The sequence below is a fragment of the Bos grunniens genome, chromosome 21 (genome assembly GCF_055505025.1).
Source record: "Bos grunniens cultivar Pamir isolate PY7600 chromosome 21, Bosgru_T2T1.0, whole genome shotgun sequence".
NCBI classification, from domain to species: domain Eukaryota; kingdom Metazoa; phylum Chordata; class Mammalia; order Artiodactyla; family Bovidae; genus Bos; species Bos grunniens.
Window position 1 is genome coordinate 62,858,855 of NC_141185.1, and position 23,395 is coordinate 62,882,249.

Below are 23,395 nucleotides of genomic sequence, written 5' to 3' on the forward strand. Positions count from 1 at the left end.
GTGTCCCTGTCGGGTGGCACGTTCTAAGAGACGAGGACAGTGTCCCGTTTATCGTGCCCTCAGTTCTTAGCACCCCCTGGTGGTCCGCCTAATTCAGTGCGTGGTGGCCTGCACCAGGGAGGAGACGCTTCCTCGGGGCCCCTTCCTAGGCTCCCAGGAGCTCTGGGGCAGCTTCATTTCACAAACACATACTGATCGCAGCACTCCCAGGTTTCTGTTTATTAGCATTTTATTCTCAACCCCTATTACCTTCCTATAAGAATGAGCTCTTTGCCTACAATCTTCCTGCTCCAAATCTGACTCCAGACCCTGCACAGGGGGCAGTACACCAAATACACAATCAGATGGTGAAGGAGCGAAGCCTGCAGCCTCAGCAGTGCTGATGGTAACTCTTGTTGGCCAGAAGAAACCACTAAGGTAGCAGAAAGAAAAATGCTTTATAGAAGGGCAAGTCACCAGGAGGGGCGCCCACTGTCCACATGGGGCCCACGGGAGGTATGGGGTGGCTTTGCATTCGGAGCACACAGTCGGCCTGGAAACCCGAGCAGCGGCTGTCGAAGGCCCCGTTCCGGACGGAGAGATGTGTGGGGCACCCGGGGGGGTGCACCCGGGTGGGTGCGCCCCAGGGGGCGGTGGGGCGGGCTCAGTCCGCGGCGCTGGGCCTGGTGCGCCCGGGCATGCTGTGCGGCCGCCCGCCTGCACAGAAGGCCGCCTTGGCTCCGGGGGACGGCCGCGGCCTCGCGGGCACCTCGGGGGCCCTGCGGACAAGCAGAGGGATCAGTGTGGTGGCCCCGGCCTCCGCGCGCCTGGCGCCGGCCTCGGTGGTGGTGAAGACCAGCCTGGCACTTGCTGAGCTGCACTTCACGAGGGAGCCCCAGGAGGGCAGGCAAAGGAGAGGGGGCTCCGCAGGAGTGGAAAACCCAGCGTTTCTCCTCCCATTTCTAATTCCCGCGGCCGTGCTCGCCAAGCGGACACAGTGGACCTTCAGCGACTCAAGGGGCCCCGCACTGCGGGCGGGGCCTGAGCCGCGCCCCCTGCCGGCCCGGCCCGCCTGCGGCGAGTCCCTGAGCTGGTGGCGCCTGAGACAGCGCCCCCTGCCGGCAGGGCCTGACACGGCGCCCCTGGCCAGCCGGTCCCGCCCGCGGCGCGTCCTGGAGCCGGCGGACCAGGCTCTGCGCGGTCCAGGCTGGAAGGCCGGCGCCCGGGTGAGGAGGTCAGAGCGCCCGCAGGCCGCGTAGCACCGTGTGCCCTCGGCCTCCAGCAGGTGACATGACTAGCAGGCAGCCGGTCTGCAAGAGGATGAACCCCAGCCTGTGCTTCTGACATTCTCCGAGAGCTGATTTCTTCCTGATATCGGGCAAGAAGATATTTTACAATTGAGTATTCAAAGGAACTGGGCTTGCATAGTTCATGAGTAATGGGATGGCAGTCAGTAGTCTGTCCTTTTCATGGAAAGTTCCACTGAACCTTACAGAACCAGCTTCCTCTGAGATTCTGACGGCAAAGTAAACAGTGTCGGGGGAGGTCAACTCACTTGGACAGGATGTCCATGGTCTGCTGGGTGGCCAGAGTCCTCTTGTCCTGGGGTCCGTATAAGAGGGTCTGGATCTGAAGACACTGCAGAGCACCAAGTGGTAATCGTGAAGTTATGAGAATGTCACTGAGAGCATTTTTCAGGAAAATCAAGTCTCCCTTGAATGAGAGCAAGAATACCTCATTCACAGACCCCTGCTATGAAGGAGTTAGTGCATTCTCAAGGTTTCTCCCAGGAACAGTCTAACCTTCAATGTAGATATTCTGTGTAATTGATTCACTTTGTTGTACAGCAGAATCTAACACAACATTGTAAATCAACTATACTCTAATAACAAAATGGAGGGGGGGGGGCGGGGATTCTTTGAGGGATCTAGGCAACCCGTGCACAGTTTTAGTACTGTTTTATAGAACTCACTGTGACTGTTCTGTGCTGTGCTTAGTCCCTCAGTCATGTCCGACTCTCTGCGACCCCATGGACTGTAGCCCGCCAGGCTTCTCTGTCCATGGGGATTTTCCAGGCAAGAATACCGGAGTGGGTTGCCAAGCCGTCCTCCAGGGGATTGTCCCAACCCCAGGGATTGAACCCAGGTCTCTTGCATTGCAGCAGATTCTTTACTGTCTGAGCCACCAGAGAAGCCCAAGAATCCTGGAGTGGGTAGCCTATCCCTTCTCCAGGGGATCTTCCTGACCCAGGAATCTAACCGGGGTCTCCTGCATTGCAGGTGGATTCTTTACCAGGGAGGGAGGCCCTACTGTGACTATCTGTATGCAAAACTATGTTTAAAAGTTGTATTTTTAGAAAATATAGGCAAGAACATTGCTATTGACCAGAGGAAGGGTTTCTAATTTTAAATGACCCTTGCTACAGCTCAAAAAAGCTTTCAAAATGTTTTTGCTTTTTTGTAAACAAATGCTTTATATGAGCTTTCTATATTCATTATACACAGCAATTTCTTAGAAGCTGATTTGTTTAGGAGTTAAATATTCAGCTGTATATTATCCAGGAGTGGCTTTGTCTTGATTTCTCCCTACTGTCCTGCTCAACAGAGATGAAAGTTGTGCCCAAAATGGTCAAAATAATATTGAAGAATGACATGGAGGGACTTGCTTTGCTGAATGTCAAGACCTTTTAAAAAACTATAGTAATTAAGACAGTGGTTTTCATCCAGATAAATCAACAAAACATGGTGGAATCTAACACCTGATAGATGACAGAAGTGGCCCTGAAGAGTCCGTAAGGAAGAGCTGAACTAGTCAGTAAATGGAACTATGAAACCAGTGGGTTTTCCAAATTGAAGAAAATAGATCCCTACCCCATATCAAATAGAAAAATTAACTCCAGATAGTTTCGGGAACTAACTGTAAAATGAAAACCTGAAACTTACAGATGAAAATACTGAAGGATATTTTTTTATGATCTTGAGGTGGGGAGACAAGATCCAGACACACCAAAAGTAAAAGACTGATGAAATTTAACTACATTAAAATTCAAAACATCTGTGCTCCCAAATGTACCCTAGGCAAGGTACAGACAAACCAGACTGAGGGAAAATATTTGCACAAAACTGAACAAGGATTAACATTCAGAATACATAATGAACTCTTATAAGGTAATGAGAGAAAAAAGCTACTAATAGCAAAATGATCAAAAGATATAAACAGATTATTCAAAGAAGTTGAAAACAGACTGGCTAATAAACACAGCTAAGCTCACTAGTAACCAGTAATGCAAATGAGAACTTCAGTGAGATTACCTCTTCACCTAACAGATCTCAAAAATTATAGTCTGATGATAATACCAAGCTTTGTAAAAATATGAGGCAACAAGAATTCTTTTGTATATTGACAGTGGGTACTAAAATTGGTATAACCAATTTTGGAATATTTTGTAGAATGATTTGGGACTATTTAGTAGTGGATAAGTAAATTGTGATATATGTATATTGTTTATAGATGACATCATACAAATTTTTGATGTATGTATCCACACAGATGAATCTCATGATTCTAGAGAGGAAAAAGCAAACTGCAGATGATTGCATGCAATATGTGTGTGCATATTTGAATGTAAAACAAAACTATAGTAAAATAATAAAGATGAAATGATATCTATTTCAGGACAGTAGTTATTTGGAAATGGAGTGGGGCATGGGCTTCAACTGTATGGGTCATGTTTTATTTCTTACACTGAACAGTAAACTCAGAAGTGCTTGTTATATTATTCATACTTTTTCTTATATCTGAAATATTTCATAATATATTTTTAAAAGACTGAATTTCTTTTTACATGGTAATAGTTTGAGCAAAAAAAAAGTGTGAGGATTTGGGGACTCCATACTAAAGACTGTATTCATTCTTATGGGTCAATCAGAATTTTTTAGGTCTTTGAAAATTAAAATGCAGGAAACCAAAAGGCTTTGTTTTTATGAGCTGTGGAAAACAGCAAGCCCATCTGAAAGTTTGGTTCAATCTGAGCAATTGAGAATGTGGTTCTGGAATCTGAGAATACAGTTGTCTTTTGGAGGAAAGGAATATTATTAGATGAAAATATGGCAGGGCTTTTTAAATAACAGAAAACATTCCCTATTTCTTAGCTGAATTATATAACACCAAAATGGAGTACACATTTCCCTGTTATTCTATTTAGTATATAATCCAAATTCCATAAAGGTAAGGATCCCAGCTCTCCCGAGCAGCAAACCTCACATTTTCTCAGTCTGCACGGAGGCCCTGACCTGGGCTAGGCAACGTGCGCCTCATTTCCTGGGATTGAGCTGCTAAGTCGCTTCAGTCGTGTCTGAATCTGTGTGACCCCATAGATGGCAGCCCACCAGGCTCCCCTGTCCCTGGGATTCTCCAGGCAAGAACACTGGAGTAGGTTGCCATTTCCTTCTCCAGTGCATGAAAGTGAAAAGGGAAAGTGAAGTCGCTCAGTCGTGTCCGACTCTTCGCGACCCCATGGACTGTAGCCCACCAGGCTCCTCCTTCCATAGGATTTTCCAGGCAAGAGTACTGGAGTGGAGCTAACCCTGCTTTAATTCACACAGAGATGGCTGTGACCTTGGAAACTTATGAACCTTGAGAAAGTTCTGTGTTGCTTTGAGGGGAAGGAGATGGGGACACCCTGTAAGCTCTTTCAGCTCTCCTTCCCTTTGACTCACGGCTATTGGACACCTGGGTACTTGACACCGGGGCCCGCAGAGGAGGCTCACACAGGGATGGCGGTTGAGAAGCAAGAGCGTTCTCCCCCATCCGGGCGGGGCTCCAGGGCGAGCGCATCTCGCCAGACGGACTTCATTTCCTCCTACCTGGCCAGGGCTACCTTCACTCAGTGTAAAAGATCAGGGCGAATTTTAAGCCCCCGCAAACGTCTGTGTTTACATATGTATGAGTGCCTCAGATGCAGCTCATTTTGAGACGGGCTAATGTTGACATGAATGTTAACTCATTCACTGAAACAGAATTTTACTGACACACCTTATAACAATTATATGAGAAAACCTGAAGTCTCAGGTCAGTCTGCCTTAAGAAGGGGCCTCCAAAATCTAAAACTCGGGAGGAATTTCCATTCTCCTTTGGTTATTGAGGTTTCTTCTCCCTGGCCTCCCATTCTCTAGGGAGGAATATACTATTAGCTGAATATTCACAATTCCTGGAAGAAGAACATGGCAACTGACAATACGGAGGCGGATTCTCACTGGTTCTACTAGCCACCTCTGTCCCAGAGCCTGTGGCTCATTTTCCCTGGGGTGTTGTGTAGAGAGGGTGGCGTTAGGAGAAAGGACCATGGTTGAGTAAAGTGACCCTCTCCAGGAATAAAGACCAGAGGGAAGTGAGCCCATCCCATCTACTCCCCAAGTCCCAGGAGTCAAGACTCTCTTCTTTCTGGTGTTAATAGGCTTTATTTTTAGGCTATTTATACTCACTAATGGGCTTCCCTTGTGGCTCAGCTGGTAAAGAATCCGCCTGCAATGCGGGAAACTTGGGTTCAATCCCTGGGTTGGAAAGGTCCCCAGAAGAAGGGAAAGGCTACCCACCCCAGTATTCTGGCCTGGAGAATTCCATGGACTGTATAGGCCATGGGGTCACAAAGAGTCGGACACGATTGAGCGACTTTCACTTTCACATATTCACTAATGAAATTTGCCCAAAACTCTAGCTGAAGAGGGAAGAGGTGTAAAAATATGTCAACTAGCAGGGACACAGACCCTCGGCCCCAGTCTCTTTTGTGATGACAGTGCCCAGGGAGGACATACCAGGATAGACAGGGAAGACTGGTTCATCCAGTAGCGGAAATGGTCTCTAACAGCTAACATTTCTTAAGTAGTGAAACAATCCATTACTGGCTTTAACTAGAAAACATCTTACATAGCCATATATATATGTACATATATATATTTATGCTGCTAAGTCACTTCAGTCGTGTCCAACTCTGTGCGACCCCATAGGCGGCAGCCCACCAGGCTCACCCGTCCCTGGGATTCTCCAGGCAAGAACACTGGAGTGGGTTGCCATTTCCTTCTCCAATGCATGAAAGTGAAAAGTGAAAGTGAAGTTGCTCAGTCGTGTCCGACTCTTAGCGACCCCGTGGACTGCAGCCCCCCAGGCTCCTCCGTCCACGGGATTCTCCAGGCAAGAGGACTGGAGTGGGGTGCCATTGCCTTCTCCATATATATATATAAAATTAGCTATATATTTTTATCTAGAAACATAAATTGAATTTTTCAGTGTTCTGTGGCTCCTAGCTAAATTTGCTGAAACATTTTTGTGTGAGGTAAGTATTTCAATTCTTTTGTTAAAAATATTGACGGAGATCAAGTCTGGGCATTGTAAATATCTCACTGAACCAAGTAAAGAATTCCTCAGGCCTCAACAGAACATTCTCCACCAGTAAAGGTATTTTGTACCCTCCCAATTCTCCCAAGGAGTCCAGTACACTCTGATCTGAAATCAGCCTCCAAAGGGTGTTTGTCATTTTTAAGTGGACAAAAAACCCCCAAATTTTGAGGTTCCAGATGAGTTTTAGGAAGCCATACACCGTTTGTGTTCTCTTGATTTTATCTGCAGGGACTGGGAGGAGTCATTGTGTTTTCATTGTTCCCTAAATACTAAAGGCCTTTCCTGCTTCAGGAAGGCAGAAGGGGACTTGTGCTTTACACTGGTCTACGAGCTGTCACCAAGGCGCCCTGTCTGTCTGGCTGACCTTTGTGTCCCAGGGCCTGGCACAGTCCTCGGTGCTAAGTAGATGCAGTATTTGCTAAATTGATGAATGACTAGATAGGTTGAATAAAAGATCCACTTATGAAGTCCTTATATGGGTCTGTAAGACGTGTTTAGACCACAGGGCTCCAGGGACACGTCAGCTGCTGAGATGTCTGGTGAGGAAGCTCCATGAGGATGCGGTGTCACAAACCTCCTCCATCATAATCCCGGCGCTCAACAGCAGAAATCGTGTCCCCTGGGTGCCACTTTCTCGTACAGGCATCCATAACACCAGGGGAGTTAGACACAATCTTAAGCATCTGGTGAGAACCTTAAAAATTATACTTGACACGACTTTGAGTTTTGAAAGTTAGGTTTCTAAGGACCCCAGAGGCCAAGGAATCTGGGATCGGAGGCACTGACTTGCCTGCTCTGGCCCACCTCCGAGCCCCCCAGCCAGCACCCTTCCCTGTGTGGACACACCAGTGGCTCGGCGGCAGCTGAGGCAGAGGTTAGCTGACTCAGTCTACAAGACCTGAACTCAGAAAGGAGCGTATTTTCTGATTTGGGGGGATCTCTGACAATCTGCAACTAGTGCTCAGGGCCGCTTATTTTCATGGCAGTTCCTCTGCAGAAGTGGCCTCATCTCTCCTTTTCTCCCTCAACCTCCAGTCTTGAGTCCTGAAACCACATCATCATTTCTATTGGGAAATTTCTGACCACAGAAGTGCTGCTGGGACATATCCTTTTTAATAAGAGAGGCGGTGCAGCTAGGGCTGCAGTTTAGGAGCCATCTCAGTTGCAAGGTACGAGACTCAATGATGGAAAATGCAGAAAGACATACTTTTCTTGCCTGGGAGGGGTCTGTGCCAAACCTTCAAGCGAGCACATGTATTTTGTCTTGACAAGAAATGAAAAACAAAGCCTGAGAAAGGTAAAATATTTTCAAAGACTCTAATGCTCAGAATCTGAAATCAATGCTCTTGTTTACACATATTATCTGATGCTAGAGTATGGGGAGGAGAGATTACCCCGGATCACGTGAACTGTGCTTCTCTTTTTATGTCAGTTCTCAAGGTTAGAATTAAGAAGAAAAGACAACATCAGAAGTTAAAACATGTGGATGTATGAAATGCCTTAAATGTTTAGAAAAACACAGTTATGCTTTCATTTACATCAGAAATGATTCCTTAAACGATGAACGTGGGGAAATGAAAGGACAGACCGAGACACAGCTCCTCAGACAGCATTTCCCTGTAAAAACAGGGTCACGTGGGGGCGGGGCTTGGCCTGCCCAGCCCCTCAGACACCAGCCTCACCCCCTGGACCTGCGTCTTCTGGCCGCAGCTACACATTCTCGCGGGTGTTTGCTGAGCACTCGCCAGACGCCAACCCTGCGTCCACCTCGGGGTTGCAGCGGCGGAGGGGGGTTTCCAGTGTTGTGCGGGAGCCAGGTATTTTAAAACGTGTGAACAAACACGGCCTGACTGCTCGTAAGAGATATGGTAGAGAATAAAGGATGCGGGCTCTGAAAGAATAAGGTGGGGGAGAGGTCAGTAGTGGCAGAGGAGGCTTGGGTCAGTGAAGGCCTTTCGGAGGTGACGTTCGAGTTGAAACCTGCAGGATGGGGAGTCAGCCATATGAAGAGGGCCAGGTCGGGGGCAGGGAGGTGGGGGTGGAGTTCCGGGCAGAAGGAGCGGCAAGAGTCTGAGGCAGCATAGCCTGCTCCCCCCTCTCCCTCTCTCACACACACTCAGACACACACACACACTCTCAGACACACTCCCTTCCTTGGAAGGCCAATGAGCTAGAGACCCGTGGGTTACTGCACAGATGGGCAGGAAGCCTCCCATGAGAGAAACACAGATGGAGCGGGGCCAGGGGCCCTGGGACACGGGGCCAGGAGAGGAGGAAGAACAGAAGGGAGGCCAGGCCTTCGCTCCCGGCTGCCCTGGACAGCGGCAGAGGAGCAGCCCTCCTGAGCGTCTCATGCGCCCCGCTCAGAGTCCTGTTGTCCCTGCCGCCTCCCTCATTTCTCACCTCCGAGTTGCCCAGGGCTGTGGGTTCTACACGTTTATTGACATCCCTCGACTCCCCCACGACTCTGCTCCAGCCCCTGGCCACTGTCTCGGAGCCAGCTACCACCATCCTTCTCCAGGACGACTGCAACACAAACATGTAGAGAACACGGGCGTCAGCGGACTTGCCGCATACCCACAGGCAGGCTCCGGCTTTCTTTTCCAAGGGGACGGCCAGCTGCTGGTAGAAAAGCTGGGTCCGCCTATTTCTGAGCCACAGAGAGCAAGAAATCCAGCTCCCTTTTAAAACTTAGTTTTCAAACTGCTTTCTCTTGGCCAGGCTCCCTCCTGATGTGGAGCTCAGCCGTCCCGCCCCGTCCTTCCGGAGTGCGGTAACACTCCTGGCACTCCCTCTTTCCACTTGTTTAAGGTCACACTGGATTTATGTGGTAGGAGATTTTTGCCTTTCTCTCCGTTCCTGGCCGTCCCCCCGTTAACCCACAGTTCTCCTGCATCCGGTGAGGTTTTGACAACCCCTGGAAGCTCTCAGGCCAGGATGGTCCGTCCAGACCCAGTCCTGCACCCTCCAGACTGTGATGCCAATTTAGGAAGGTCTGAGACATCACGCGTCCACCACAAGCCACGGTAAGCATTCCCATATTAGAGGAACTTTGCGCAGCAAATGTAGCCTTGTCCTGGGCAGTCTGTGTTCAGAGCTTATACATGCTTTCAAAGGGACAGGGAAGATGGGGGCTGTGTCTAGGCTGCTACAGTTAGGGGGCTGACCCCGAGCAGAGGAACTCTGCCTGGCAGCTGACGACGTAGGGCAGCCTGTGACCAGGAGACCTGGATTCTGATTCCCACTCAGCCTGTATCAGGCAAGGGAGGCTCCACAGTTTCCCCACAAAAGGTTAAGCCCTTGACCACTTTAACCACCAGCTCCCATTCTTATACTATATCAACCAATCTATAAACATCTCCAGTAACTAATGAGTGCTTCAAGTGATTTTAAGCACACTTCTCAAAACAAGAACGGGATTCTGTATATGAAATCAATGTCAGTATGACCCTCTTTTCTTTCAGAAGGGATCTGAGGTGGACTGCTGCAGCCCAACAGTGGGTTAGTCAAAGATGATTAAAAAAATCAGGATTGAGAGATCAAGGACGAATCAGACTCTACCCGTGGGCTAACATGGGGCTCTACGGAATCAGACTCTACCCGTGGGCTAACATGGGGCTCTACGGGGACTCCAAACTAGGCTCTGGATGGTCCAGTATCCAGGGCAATGAGGAAAACACCACAAAAGCTGAAGGGAAGGGGAAACTAGGTGGGCTGCTGGTGGAACGACAGGACGTGAACCATGCAGAAGGCTCCGTGTGTTTGGCAGGATGGAGAAACAGCAAGGGCCTGACGCTGTGTTCTAACAGAGACTTGACCTGTGCCCACATAAGACCTGTCCAGGTTGGGCTTTCTCATATAAGCTGTGAATAAGAAACATTTCCTTTCCCTTCTTGAGATGATTCATCACGGTGGGCTTTGAATTTCTTGGAGAGAGAGGTCACATAAAATCATTATTTCTATAAAGTCATCAGGTGGTGGGCGGAACCCTGGTGGCGACAGTACCTAGCAGGGAGACCAGGCTGCGATGGGACCCAATCCGACCGCACACAGTACTGGGCCCGGGGTTAGTCCTGAGATGCTCCTGGCCTAGGAAACAGTCTCTGTGAATCCCATTTGTAGCCTTTCACCTGGATGAAAATCTAGGTCTCCACAGAAAAAAAAGTGAATTTTGTGGTGGAAATTTCCATCTGGAGCCACCAGAGTTCTCTAGTGCTCCCCTGCAGATGTCTCTGAAAGAAAGGTCGACAACGCGGCTTTGTCTCGATAACTTACTCCCGCCGTCGGCTCTGCTTCCTGTGCCTTCCTGTTCTCCGTGTGCACGGGGCCACGCCTCGGCCTTCAGCAGAGGGCACATCTGGAAATGGAGTCAATGGATTCTTGCTCCAGAGCTGACAGCTCGGGGGAGGCAGCTGTTGCGGTGGTGAGAAGACGAGGAACGCTGGGCCAGGAGCTTTAGAGAGCTGTGCTGGCTCTACAGAGCTCTGTGCTCAACACGGCATCTGAGGAAAGTCCAGCTCAGCAAAGCCTGTGTGTGCCCTGGTGTTCGTGGAGCGACCAGTCCTATCCCCAGGTGGGTGAGAATGGCAATGAGGGCTGTGTGTACCACAGCTGGCACAACCTGCAGACACATGTTTCTGCCCTTTCCTCTCTGACTCTGGCAAGTGGTAGATAGCTTTAAAATGTCAAAGTCATTGTATTCAGGACTGATGGTTAATGAGGTCAAACTAAGGAAAACACGTCACCAACTTCCACTGCAGACTCTGGGAGTGATGAAGCCTGGAGTTTCCTGAAGCTGAGCTGATTTCCAGCTGAGCCTGAGCACAGAGCAATGATTCTCAACTTAAGCTAAACTGCAGGTCCCTGGGCCCCTTGTGCTTTGCCCCAGATTCTGCTTCAGAAGATGACCCTGATGCAGGGGGTTTAAGACCAACGCTTTGCAAACCAGTGGCATTGAGGAAAATGTGGGCTTTACTTAATGGTAACTTGCCCATAGACAGTTTACTTAACTTCTAAGAGCCTCAGGCCCCTTATCTATAAATCACAGCTACCAAGGTCTGACCTGGGGGGCTGCTGTGAGGTTTGGAAGTGATGCATGAGCTGCCCTAGAGGCACCAAGCCTGGGCCCCAGTGCATGGTCAGTAATGGAACCAAAGCAGCCCTCCTGGAGTCAGCAAGGCAGCGTGAAGACTTCGTGGCCTCAATTCAAATCCTGCTCGTCCGCTGACATCTGCTGCCTTCCAGCACTCCTGGGTCCTCTTCCCTGTCTGGAGTTGACCGAGCTGAACCCTCGGCAGAGGTGTTCCCTCTCTCATCTTCACTGCTCAGGGGAGAAATGAGGAAGCGGGAGCGGAGAGGAGACTCCTGCAGCGGGGGTGACGCCTTGGCCGGGACAGCTCTGCCTGGGCCCTTGGGCGTCCTGCGTTCTGCACCCGGCCGGGCCAGGCCCTGACCCAAGCAGCCGCACTGGCCTCAGCTCATCCCTGCCTCAGGACACCCGTGGGAGGGAAGCTGGGCCCTGTGTTGCGGCTATTGCCATTTTACAGATGAGGTGACAGAGGCCTCTTGCCTCAATTCTTGGGCCACCCCATTCCATTTCCAACACTGTCCTCACAGTGATTAAAAAAAAAAGTCCAAAAAACAAATATAGAGTGATTGTGCCCTGCTTAAAATTCCCTCAGTGGCTCCCAGATGTTAGAGCTGGGTTCAGAAATTTTTTTCTGCAAAGGACAGGTGGTAAATATTGTAGAATTTGGGGGTCAAGGGATATAAATTGAGCTACTATGTAGGTACTTACCTAGTAAGAGAGGGAACAAACTTTTGTAGGCAAAATTTAAGGTATAATAGTAATAAGTACATTATTTTTGGTAATCTAGTTCTACTAATGAAAATAATGGGTTTCTTTTCTTTTTTGGCAGGGGGATAAAATTTCACTTGGAGGAGGAAATGGCAACCCACTCCAATATCTTTGCCTGGAGAATCCCTTGGACAGTGGAGCCTAGTGGGCTACAGTCCATGGGGTCGCAAAGAGCTGGACACGACTGAAGCAACAGCACAAAATTTCACTTAGCTGGTGTTTAAAGTCAGTGTTCTCTAGCATCAAATCAACTTATGATCACCTGTGAAATGATTACAGATTTTATAATCATCTGTAAAAACCATTTTTAACTTAGGGGCCACACAGAAACAGCTTCTTGAACAGGCGTCACTATCTTGTCCCTGAATCTCCTCTTCCACCTCATTTCCGACGTGGGAATTCCTTTCTCTGCTCAGCAATGCTCTTTTTCAGGACTACTTATCTGGGCTTCCCTGGTGGCTCAGATGGTAAAGCGTCTGCCTGCAATGCGGGAGACTCTGGTTCAATCCCCAGGTTGGGAAGATCCCCTGGAGAAGGAAATGGCATCCCACTGCAGTACTCTTGCCTGGAAAATTCCATGGACGAAGGAGCCTGGTAGGTTCAGTCCATGGAGTCGCAAAGAGTCGGACACAACTGAGTGACTTCACTTTCACTTTATCTGGCTACCTTCTCTAATCCCCTTTCTCCCACTGATCATAGTATGAACATGTAGCACAGAACTGAGCGCATAATCAGAGTTAGGGATTACAGTCTGTAATTCCTTCACTAGCCTAGACTCTCTTAAGGGTAGGGGCTTTGGCAAGCCTTCTATACTCAGTGCACATGCCCCCAAATAGGGAGGGGCTCTAGTGACCCTGTTCCAGGTTGTCTGATCAAAGGACAGTGATTTTTGCACCCCCTCCACTGTGGGCCACCCAGGGGCCTGAAAGGCACCATTGTCTTACACCGCACCACACCCCTGGCCTCGGGTGATTGGTCAAGGGTGGGCACCGGATCCAAGCCAGGCCCCTCAGTCTTTGCCTGAGAACTTCCAAGCTCTGACTGAGAAATGGCAGTCGGGGCTGGAAGTAAAGCTCTGGAGGGCTGGCCGCCATCCCCCGCTGGCAGGGGAGACGCCTCCATGAGACAGGAGAAGAAGGAGGTGCAGAGAGAGGCAGGCAGGGTTCCTGGGCAGAGAGAGCCCTGGTGGCACTTGAGTCTGGCCTTGATTCTCTTGAGGCTCCGCTGGGTCTTTGCCCTGCTAATCATACACCTGTCAGAGCTTCCTAGAAACCATGAGACAACAGATGCTTCTTTATACCTGAGCTAATTTGAGTTATACTGTCAGTGGCAACCCAAAGGCTCCTACTTATCCTGATCTTGGCATTCTCTGTACTCTGCCACTGCTTTCCAAACTTTCTCTAAGCACAAGAAGCACCTATTCAAACAGAATCGTATTTGGAAGCCCACGAGGGGTAAGTGATGATAGTGTAGCGTAGAGGGCACAGTATGGGCTGCCTCGTGCTAACCCCCACTCTCATGGCTCCCAGCTTTGCAGTCCAGGCCTAGACACTTCCTTTCAGCCTCAGTTTCCCTCTCTGTGAAAACAGAGAGCAGAGGTATCCAAATCTTAGGGCGACTATAAGGCTTATGTAAGGTAACAGATATAAATCATTTACCTTAGTGCTGGGGACATACCAGTCACTCAATAAGCATTAGCTTAAAAGTGGGGGTTGGAGAAACCCAGAGCAACTGCCACCCTCAACTTCCTTTCTCACCTTTCCCTCACCATGACATCTTTGGCATCTGTGTCATGTTTAAATTCTCTAAAATGGTTGGTATAGTATATCTTCTTGGCTAGACTAGAAAGTCTCGCAAAGACAAGAAGCATATCTTTCTTGGCTATTGATTGTCTTTCCCCATTCTGTCTACCACAGTAATTGGCCCATAGAAGATATCCAATAACTATTGTAGACTGATAATGAACATATATTATCTCATTAAAAAACAGGCAACATGCATGTTACCAAATCTGGTGACTTTTGCAGCAGAATCAGAAGTCATACAAAGAGAAAAAGTCTTGACTTAAAGGATAGCTCACTCAGAACTAAAGTTAATTCTTTTGGTTTAGGCAATTATTTTACTTAAATAGGTTTTCACCATTTTAAAACCAATTTATGTAATGAAAACACAACATGACAGAACTTATACATGTATTTAAAGCAATAACAAGAGGATAATTCATAGCCTAAAATGCTTATATCAGTAAAAATGAAAACTCAAATGAATTAAAGTCCCAATTCAAAAAGGCGGGGAAAATCCCAACAGAGTAAAACAAATAAGTCACAAGGAAAGAAAGAATAAAGATAAAATCAGAAATTAATGAAATAGAGAATAGGAAGACAATTTATCTATGGAATTCAAATCCCATTTCTAAGAAAAACTGCTCATTTAAAGCAATATTAAGAGGATAATTCATAGCCTAAAATACTTATATCAATAAAAATGAAAACCCAAGTGAATTAAATTCCCAGTTCAGAAAGGTAGGAAAAGCTCCAACAGAGTAAAACAAAATAAGTCACAAGGAAAGAAAGAATAAAGATAAAATCAGAAATTAATGAAATAGAGAATAGGAAGGCAATTCATCCATGGAATTCAAATCCCATTTCTAAGAATAATTAACAAAATAGACAAACCACTAACTCAGTCAAGAAAAAAGTGTGAAAAAAAACCAAGAATTAAAATGGGAAAATAACTATTAAAAAGGTAGAAAATTTAAAAGTTCATGAGACTATTTGTCAAATCTTTATGCAAATCAATCTGAAAATGTAAATGAAATAGATAATTAGCTGGGAAAACATAGTTTAACAAAGTGACCCCATTAGAAATAGAAAGCTTCAACAGACCAACTGGTTTGTAAAAGACATTGAGAAAATTATCAAGAAAATCACCCCACTAAAAGCACCATGCCTAAAGAGTTTCACAGGCGGTGCAAACTTTCAAAAACCAGATAGTTTTAATGTTGTATAAACTCCTTTAGTGCATAGACAATAAAGGTAAACTTCCAAATTATTTTAAGTAAAATAACATTGATATTTAGACAAATATCACTTACAAGTATTGGTACAAAATAGTTGCAAAATATAAATATTAGCAAACAGAATCAATATCACATTGAGAATAATTCATTAGGACTAAGTGGATTTATTCCAGGAGTGCAAGATTGGTTTGATATTATAATAAAGCACATCCATATTAAGTGATCTAAGAAGAATCGTCTCATTATCTCCACTGATGCTGACAAACTGAATTATTTTATCAAAATAAAATCCAGCAATTACTTCTAATTAAAAAAATACTCATAAACATAGAAATTCTTGGCTACTCCCTAACCACAATAAAATGTATAAATCTTAGTCCAAAGCCAGCATATTTTAAATGAGGAATCACTAGAGACATTGCCACTAAGACCGGGAATGAGGCGAGCATGCCTATTATTCCAACATTATTTATTATTGTACTAGAGGTATGAGGCAATTCAATTAGACAAAAATAAATCAATCAGAGGCATAAAATTTGGAAAACAGAAAGTAAACTGTTTGCAGATGATGTAATAGTGTATCTGGAAAACTTGAGAGAATCAGTTCTCAAATTAACTCAAATAGGAAAAGAAGCAAGCTAGCAGAACATAAAATTAACACAGAGAAACCTATGGTCTTTGTCTACACAAAAATAACCAGTCAAAATATGTAATGGTGGGTAAAAGTCCATTTATAATAGCATTAAAGAATATAAAATGCTTAGAAATCAATTTAGTAAGAAATGTACGAATCTATATGAGGCACACTTTAAAATGTTCCTGAATGAGACTAAAGTAGACGTGAACACAGATAAAGACATCCCTTGTTCTCCGGCAGAATGACTCAACATCGTAATGATGTCAGTCCTCCCGAGACCCATTTATAAGTAACACAATTCTCCAAAAAATATCACCAGACTTTAATGGAGCTAGACAAGTTGATACCAAAATTCATGTGGAAAAATAAACATGCCAGAATACTTAGAAAATCTGATATTCTAGGGGTTTATAAAAAACAATGAGGGGAGTCTAACCCTACCAGATTCTATACCATGCTATGAAATCTCTATAATTAAGGCAACGAGGTATGGGAATTCAAATAAACAAAGAAAAAAGTAGAATAGAAAGAAATTTGGAAATAGACTCAAGTACATGTGGAAATGTAGTATATAATGAAAGTTATCTTAACTCACTGGAGCACAGATGGACTCTTTAATAAAATGCTGCTGGACAACTGGGCAGCCATTTGGGAAGAAAATAACAGAGCCATACCTTATGCCATCCACACAAACTCCAATTTAAAAAGAAATAAACGTAAGTACTAGAGGAACATATGGAAGAGCTCCTCTATAAACTGAGTGTACAGAAAGAGTAAAATAAGATTGATGAATTACATTATTTACAAATTTAAAATTATTTGCATGGTAAAGAATAATTGATACTTTATTTAAAAAAATCTATGTGCACAAGAGGATTACTATATCTTTTGCCCCAAAAAGTGTCAGCTGAGATCAACTGCAACATTGATGTCATCTAACCTGAATCAGCCACCTGTAAAATTTCATTTAAGGAGTGCGGTGCAGAGGCAGGAAGGGCGGGAGGATTTTTTTCCTGAGTTAGTCGGGCTACAGCTTTACCTTCTTCAGTTTCTTGTGGGCCCCGGTCTGGTTCCCCTGTGCCAGGTCGGCCACACCCAGGAGCCGGTATGTCTCTGCCACCTCAGGACTGAAATCACCGAACACTGCCACTTTGGCCTCCAGAGACTCTCTGAGGATTGAAGTGGCTTTCTGCAAAAGGAATAAAAAGCAGTCTGGTTAAATAAAAATGTTCATTGCCTCACTATTTACAATAGCTAGTACATGGAAGAAACCTAGATGTCCATCGATAGATGAATGGATAAGGAAGTTATGGTACATATACATAATGGAATATTACTCAGCCATAAAAAGGAACACATTTGAGTCAGTTCTAATGAGGTGGACAAGACTGGAGCCTATTATATCCAGTGAAGTAAGTCAGAAAGACAAATACCATATGTTAACGCGTATATATGGAACCTGGAAAGATGGTACCAATGATCCTATATGCAGGTCAGCAAAGGAGACACAGATGTAAAGAACAGACTTTTGGACTCAGAGGGAGAAGGAGAAGGTAGGATGATATGAGACAAAAGCATTGAAACATATATATTACCATGTGTAAAACAGATGACCAAAGCGAGTGTGACGCATGAAGCAGGGCACTCAAAGCCGTGCTCTGGGACAACCTGGAGGGATGGGGTGGGGAGGCAGGTGGGAGGGGGTCAGGATGGGGGACACATGCCTGTGGCCGATTCATATTGATTTATGGCAAAAACCATCACAATATTGTAAAGCAATTATCCTCCAATTTAAATAATTTTTTTTTAAGTTCAAAGCTGGATAAAGAAAATGCCAATACCAAGTGCCTCCTAAGAAAATGATGTAACTGATATGAATGATATGTATTTTCACTTTTAAGGGGAATGAGTTTGGGTAGCATGTCTCATGAGCTGAGCCTACTTTCCTTCTCAAATAGGAATCAGGAAATAATGTACATGGGGTAGAGGGGTTCGCAGCAGGGAGGGGGATGGTGTGAACTCTGAAGAGAAAATGCATAAAAGATCCCTGGAGAAAAAGCCACCTCAGATGTTACAGGAACCCATTTTAGTTGAGTTCAGTTCAGTTCAGTCGCTCAGTAGTGTCCAACTCTTTGTGACCCCATGGACTGCAGCACACCAGGCCTCCCTGTCCATCACCAACTCCTGGAGTTTACTCAAACTCATGGCCATTGAGTCGGTGACGCCCTCCAACCATCTCACGCTCTGTCATCCCCTTCTCCTCCCGCCTTCAATCATTCCCAGCATCAGGGTCTTTTTCAATGAGTCTGTCCGTTCTTTGCATCAGGTGACCAAAGTATTGGAGTTTCAGCTTCATCATCAGTCCTTCCAATGAATATTCAGGACTGATCTCCTTTAGAATGGACTGTTTGGATTGCCTTGCAGTCCAAGGGACTCTCAAGAGTCTTCTCCAACACCACAGTTCAAATCATCAATTCTTCAGCGCTCAGCTTTCTTTATAGTCCAATTCTCACATCCATACATGACAACTGGAGAAACTATAGTTTTGACTAGATTGATCTTTGTTGGCAAAGTAATGTCTCTGCTTTTTAATATGCTGTCTTAGGTTGGTCATAGCTTTTCTTCCAAGGAGCAAGCATCTTTTAATTTCATGGCTGCACTCACCATCTGCAGTGATTTTGGAGCCCCCCAGAATAAGTCTCTCACTGTTTCCCCATCTATTTGCCATGAAGTGATGGAACTGGATGCCATGATCTTAGTTTTCTGAATGTTGAGCTTTAAGCCAACTTTTTCACTCTCTTCTTTCACTTTCATCAAGAGGCTTTTTAGTTCCTCTTCACTTTCTGCCATAAGGGTGGTGTCATCTGCATATCTGAGGTTATTGATATTTCTCCTGGCAATCTTGATTCCAGCTTGTGCTTTATCCAGCCTGGCATTTCTCATGATGTACTCTGCATGTAAGTCAAATTAACAGGGTGACAACATACAGCCTCGCGGTACCCCTTTCCCAATTTGGAACAAGTCTGGTTGGGTAGGAAGAATAAAAACTAACATGAAATGCATTGTGTCCTTTACGTCTCAAGAACTGTGCTAAACGGTTTATGTGTGTGAGCTCCTTTAGCTCGCACTCTTTCCTTTCCATAAGGACAATTTTAGTCCTCGTTTGACAGAGGAGGAAACCGAGGCACAGGGCAGTTGAGAAGCTCGCTCAGAGTCAGACAGCCCATCAGTGGCAGATCTGGGTCCTGGCAGGTCTGGGTCCTGCCAGCTTTAATCCCTCTTAGTTTCAGGCTCTTCTTTCTCTGGGCACAGTGATGTTTTTATGTAAGTGAAAACTATAGTTTCCTGGCAATTTATCTACTTACAGAATATCCAGAATATATTCCAGGGTTTTCTGTTTCTCACAAGAAATACTTCAACAAACGAAAAGCAAACATTCCGACATGGTGAAAAGTTAAATAGATTTGACATTTTGTTTGGTTTATCTGACTTATTTATACCAACATGGAATAAAAAAAAATATGGGTTGGAATTAATCTCTTCAGTCAGACGCTAAGACATACAGAGGGAAAGCCCTGCATTTTGATCTCCCATGTTTCTCCAAAATCCTTCCACCATCTCCTCCATGAAAGCATGATTACAGTTAGAGAACACAAACGCAGAATTTAAGAGCTGAACAAAGCAGAAACCGGAGAAGAAGCCTTGCCCACCGCTTAGCCCTGAAGGCACCCTGCTGGCACTCCCCAGACAGAGGAATTGGCAAGGCCTTTACTCATGTTATTGGCAAGAATATGAATTAGGTGCTGGGGTTGGGATCAGGGAACCTCAGGAAAGGCATTTATAAGAGAGAAACAATTTCTCAGATGGAAAGAAAAGTCACTGCTGGGGAAGAGAAGCTGTATCTGTTGTGAAGTGTGTGACCACCGCCCCCCGCCCCCACCTTGGTTCGGGTCTTCCTGATGCTGAAGCCTGTCATGTCCTGTCCCAGGGACCATGAGGCAAGTGTTGGGTTTGGCAGCTTTTCCGTGAAAATTGGTTGTCAGGCTTGGAGGAGCCAATGGGGGAAAGACGAGCCTAAAGGATGCTCTCAACGCCATTTACAGCCTATAATTGGGGAAACTGGAGATAGATGTGCAAGTCGAGATGGCAGTGTAAAAGATGCCACATGGACATGGGTATGGAGAAACAGAGACTGTGACAGTCTCTGAGAGTTAGACAAGTTTAATGGAGAGAAGGGAAGAATAATCCGGATTCAGGTGGGCTGAGAGGCAGGCTTGGGCACCTGGGCACACAGCAGTAGGGGGGAGAAGCACATGGCATGTTCAGGGCCAGTGAGTGGACTACTGTGCCTACAGCAGAGAGAACAGAAGGCGGAGCAGAGGGAGGTGAGGCAGGCGTCACAGGCTGGGCTGGCAGTGGAGGTCTTCCTTCCAGGCCTCCAAACGAGGGGTTTGGGTTTTCTTACAGGGAATAAGAAGTTAGAGAGGGTTCTTGCTGGCAGAGCAGCACAACCAGAAGAATATCTTAACACAGATTCAAAGGAACTTTTTCACTTCCATGCATGCGCGTGTGCCACATGGCTTTAGTCGTGTCTGACTCTTCGTGACCCCATGCACTGTAGCCCGCCAGGCTCCTCTGTCCGTGGGATTCTCCAGGCAAGAAGACTGGAGTGGGTTGCCATGCCCTCCTCCAGGGGATCTTCCCGACCCAGGGATGGAACTCGCATCTCTTACGTCTCCTGCATTGGCATGTGGGTTCTTTACCACTAGCGCCACCAGGGAAGTGCCACCATTATGGTAATATATGACTATGCTATACAATTATATTAAACTGGATTCTATGATGAAAAATAGTGGGGAGAATCTAGTGAAGACTGAGGGAGAGGAATCAGACAAGCTGGTGAGTCCTGAAGGATGGGTCTGCATTAGCCAGGAGATCAATGAGGAAGAACCTTCCAAGAGCAGGAAACAAGCGCGGATTAGAAAAGGCCACTGTGGAACTCACATCAGGGGAGGAGGCAAAAATGAGACTGGAAATGCCAGCAGAATTCAGATCTTGCCACGTATTGTGGGCAATGCGGGATTCCAGCTTCTCTTAAGGGCACTGAGAAGCCAGTGGAGTATTTTACAAATAGAGGTCCATTGATCAGATCTGCTTTTTTAAAAAGATCACCCTGGGAGCAGGCAGGAATCACACAGCTCAGCAGGCAAAAATCAAGGAGCTGAGCACGCACGAATCTCGCAGCTCAGCTGGCAAAAATCAAGGAGCTGAGCAGAAAAAAAAAATAAAATAAAAAATAAAAAGATCACCCTGGTTTACTTATTCAGAATAGAGTAGAAAGGGGCAAGAGTGGAAGGAGCAGCTGGGGGCCCAGGGTTTGCTAGAGTGGTCCAGGCAGAGATGAGATGGCAACCAATGGATGGAGTCGAGGGGCCGTCTGGAGGCGAAGATGACCGACGGGCCAGAAGGGGTGAGGCATGATGGGGGCACACTTCCTGTCAGACTTCTGCCCTGAGCACTCTCCACAGAGCTTCCAGCGATGTTCTAGAACCTGAGGCCCCGGGAAGGCCCCTTTCTACTTGGCTGAGTGATCCAGAAAAATATGAAAACTCCATTTATTATGGTTGCTGTAGCCCTATTTGGCCTGAGGACCATGGGTACATCTAGATTAAAAACCTATCCTTAAGCTCACATCAATTGAGAGAAGGGTGAAGCATTAAGAGTTAGGAGAGGGCTGTTGGGCAGGAGGTCTACAGAGCAGCAGAGGAAATAAAAACGTTTTCCTCTCAAGGATTTGCTTTGAAGAGTTAGAGTTGAAAATACAGATATATTTATATATTTATATAAATCAAGCATGCGGCCATCTGGTAGCTGTTAGGCTTATTATGGAACAAGTTCCCAAGGGTTTAACTACCCTTGGGATAGTTCAATGACTATAAACTCTGAGCCCGGTTCCATTTGTACAAGCCATGGAAAACCTGCCTGTATGGTTCAATGGACAGTGAGCCATAACTTCTGCACTGTGCAGTTCCTATTTGATATGCAAATTTCATTCATTAGCCAAGATAATAAGACACACTAATTGCTACCTTCTATGCCAGCTCCAACCACAAGCTATGATAAGCTGGGACTGTCCATCTGGCTCTCAAGGTTTCTAGTCCTTTAGGGTACTTTGCAGGTGGACATGGCATCTGGGTTCTCATAATTTTTTTGTTTCCCAAGAGTGCCTATCCAGGAGCTGGCTGCCTGGCCTTAGGCATCCCTCTCCCCGTGGAGCCTGGCACATGCCTTGTACACAGTAGATGCTTAAGGCTTGCAGAGTATAGGAGTAGCCCTTTGGATATCAACTGGGTTGCCCGAGTAAATAACTGTCAGCTGTGGTCCAAACTCACTCACCTCATCTTGTCCGGTGACTTGTAGGAAATGGCAGTAATCATCTTGAATTGAAAGAAACTTGGCTTTCTCCTTCCCTTCAGCATCCTTGAGATTAGCCATGCTATCCTGAAAATACTGCTCAGCCACATCTGAAGAAAAGCACCACAACAATAATTTTGAAAACTACTCACAGATTTGAAATGAACACAGAATAACTATGCATTTAGTGACGGCGAACTCTCTGAAAATAATAAGTAACTGGATAAGATAACCCAGTTAAGGAAACTGTCTTTTCCCATTAATCTGACTGTTTTATTAGACAAGGTCTAGTTCTCAGGAAGATACTGCAATTTATTTTCATTGGTTTTCATACATCTTGGCCCTCCCAGTGATAGAGTAAGCAGAGTTAATGCAAACAGGGAAACTCTCCCCTAGAACTGACACACCATTAAGTTTTCAGGTTGATTAACCATTAATTCTTCATAAAGCTCTAGTTACTCCTCACTGAGGTTAGAACTCCAAGGATCCACTGACTTTAGTGGATGTTGTAATCTTGGAATGTGGTTTAATAACACTATAATTCTGGAAAATATGGCTGACATGCAGCTGAAGGATAAACTCCAGCCATTCCAAGCACTTAAACATATTGGTTATAATGTAACAAAAATATTTTAAAATATTTGCCAATATTGAAAGCAAAAAACAAAAAAGGAAAATCTCAGATATGAAAAATGAAGAGGAAACTGAAAGCCAGAGCAGGGAGGTGGAAGGGGAGTTGAATGGTCCATGAGGGGGTTAGGAAAAAGGTCTAGTGTATTCTAAAATGCCTAGGGTCTCATAAGCCTGAGCAGGGCTGGCTATTGAGGCCTGAGGCCTGTGTGTGTTAAGTAGATGAAACAAAGCTCCTTGCAAAAATTCAGTGTCACAGGCAGATTTCTAGGATGACCCCAGTGACACTCATCCTTGATTACGACCTCCTCATTGATTGTGGGTGGAACTTATAGATAGGCTGAGATATTACTCCTGTCATAAGGAATGTTATATAGCACAGTAGACTGTAAGAAAGTGAGATTACTCCTTAGGCCTAACCTAACATCACCAAAGCTTTAAAAGCAGAGTTTTCTTTAGTTGG

General features: G+C 45.8%; 1 protein-coding gene across 22 annotated transcripts in view; it reads right to left on the minus strand.

Moving 5' to 3' along the window:
- Positions 1-211: 211 nt before the first annotated feature.
- Positions 212-23,395, minus strand: part of TTC23 (tetratricopeptide repeat domain 23) — a 159,429-nt gene continuing 136,245 nt past the window's right edge. For 7 of the 22 annotated variants that reach the window (XR_015150149.1, XR_015150147.1, XM_086364815.1 and 4 more), the window contains 4 exons: positions 22,285-22,412; positions 16,928-17,077; positions 1,535-1,617; positions 212-758 (listed from right to left, as the gene is read on the minus strand). Coding sequence is in view for 16 of the 22 variants with exons in the window: in XM_086364815.1 (XP_086220941.1) it covers positions 644-758; positions 1,535-1,617; positions 16,928-17,077; positions 22,285-22,412 (476 nt within the window). In the remaining 6 variants the exon portion in view is untranslated. Of the gene's footprint in view, positions 759-1,534; positions 1,618-8,778; positions 8,902-16,706; positions 17,078-22,284; positions 22,413-23,395 lie in introns of those variants that run through there. The other 15 variants (XM_086364811.1, XM_086364810.1, XM_086364809.1 and 12 more) reach the window with 6 other exon arrangements.